The sequence below is a fragment of the Benincasa hispida genome, chromosome 3 (assembly GCF_027475165.1).
Source record: "Benincasa hispida cultivar pf3 chromosome 3, pf3_genome.v1.1, whole genome shotgun sequence".
Taxonomy (NCBI): domain Eukaryota; kingdom Viridiplantae; phylum Streptophyta; class Magnoliopsida; order Cucurbitales; family Cucurbitaceae; genus Benincasa; species Benincasa hispida.
Window position 1 is genome coordinate 2,824,494 of NC_143480.1, and position 1,798 is coordinate 2,826,291.

The 1,798-nt window shown below is 36.1% G+C and overlaps 1 protein-coding gene across 1 annotated transcript; it reads left to right on the forward strand.

Moving 5' to 3' along the window:
* The first annotated feature begins 243 nt into the window (after positions 1-243).
* On the forward strand, positions 244-1,303 carry LOC120074152 (putative germin-like protein 2-1). Its single transcript, XM_039027171.2, has 2 exons — positions 244-437; positions 596-1,303. The coding sequence occupies exons 1-2, from the start codon at positions 326-328 to the stop codon at positions 1,129-1,131; spliced, it is 648 nt and encodes a 215-aa protein (XP_038883099.1). The 5' UTR covers positions 244-325; the 3' UTR covers positions 1,132-1,303.
* The last annotated feature ends 495 nt before the right edge of the window (positions 1,304-1,798 follow it).

A 1,798-nucleotide genomic window follows, 5' to 3' on the forward strand; every position in this document is an offset into this window, starting at 1 on the left:
TGTTTGACCATATATAATTCATATATATGCTTTTAATCACTACAATACTAAGTCTCTCTTAATGTCAGTCTTCATCTAACCCGAAGTTAATAAACAATTTATTAAATTATAACGAAAACAGCCATAAATTTAGAATTTCAAATAGAAATACGTGTTGCGTTAAAGTTTGAGAAATTCTTCAACCCTCGTCCTTCAATTAATTACTAGCCTATAAATAGCGCTTCTTTGGGTTCTTGTTGATCCATCCACAAAAATTATATATTCCATTAAAGAACATCTAGCTAGCTAGTTGGGTTCTCAAAAGAAATAACCCCATTATTAGACGATGGCTGCTCGAGTTTTCTTTCTCACCTTTCTCGCTATATATAGTTCCGTTGCATTGGCTTCAGATTCTAGCCCACTTCAAGATTTTTGTGTGGCAAATCCAAACAATCCTGGTTAGTATGTCATTTCTAGCTTACATTCTAATTTAATTACTTAGTATGTAGGCTCTTTTAATAGCACTTGGAGTCCATCACTTTCTTTAATATTTCAAATATTGGCAACTACTTTTCTAATATTTTGTCATACCATATGGTTTTGTTATGATGTGCAGTGAAAGTGAATGGTGCGGTTTGTAAGGATCCCAATGTTGTGGAAGCCAAAGACTTCTTCATGAGTGGGTTGAATGTGGTAGGTGACACAAATAACCCTTTTGGCTCTACAGTGACTCCTGCCAACGTTGTCCAAATCCCAGGACTCAACACACTTGGTATCTCTATGGTTCGTATTGACTATGCCCCATCGGGAATCAACGCTCCCCACACCCACCCTCGTGCCACTGAAATCTTGACTGTCCTTGAAGGCACACTCTTGGTGGGCTTTGTCACCTCCAACCCAGAAAACCGTCTCATTACCAAAACATTGAACAAGGGCGATGTCTTCGTCTTTCCCATTGGACTAGTTCACTTTCAACAAAACATCGGCTATGGCCCTGCAGTTGCCATTGCAGCTTTGAGTAGCCAAAATCCAGGTGTTATTACTATTGCTAATGTTATTTTTGGATCAAAGCCCGACATTCCAACCAATATCCTTGCAAAGGCTTTTCAAACTGATCCTACTATAATGGCCAAAATTCAGTCTAAGTTTTAGATACAATGTGTATTAGGACATCTTAGTTACACTATTTTTTAAATCATGCTCGTGTGTTCGCTCTTTGTAATTTTATTTTCATTTTAATTACTTTTGATGTCAATTCATTGTTGTATATTCATTTTTAAAATTTGTGTCCATCCAATAAATTAGACCCCTTTTGTTTAATGAACTCAACTTTGAACTTTTGATATTTATGTTAGTTTCTTCCCGAATCTTGATTATGATTTTAATCTTTCTTAGGGAAAAGTTTAAATTCTTAAGTTAAATCCCAAAAACAACTAAACTAAGAAATATAAATAATAGTTTTAACAAGAGTCTCTGCAGAGGTCTAACAAGGGAAGAATCCTACAAGAAACACATGAAAGCTTCATCCTAAATGCTTCAAAGCTCAAAAGGGTTGTTATTATTCCATACATATATACGTGTCTGTCATCCTAAATGTTTGAAAGCTCAAAAGAGTTGTTGTGTGTGTGTTTATACGTGTGTGCGCATGCGTGTTTGTTGTAACCAACTACCCTCCAACGATCAAATTTGACAGCAGCAAACAGCCGTAAACGACAATCGTCAGAAATATGGAACTTACAAAACAGAAACTCGTTACAAACTAAGTCGCAGATCTCGCTCTCTTTAAGATGTTTCGCTGCTCTGCCTAAATGTACAAGTA

Excerpts from the sequence above, each read along its gene's own strand:
- LOC120074152 (XM_039027171.2), top strand. The coding sequence starts at position 326 with ATGGCTGCTCGAGTTTTCTTTCTCACCTTTCTCGCTATATATAGTTCC. Across the intron at positions 438-595 it reads GGCAAATCCAAACAATCCTG|TGAAAGTGAATGGTGCGGTT; the intron begins GTTAGTATGTCA and ends TATGATGTGCAG.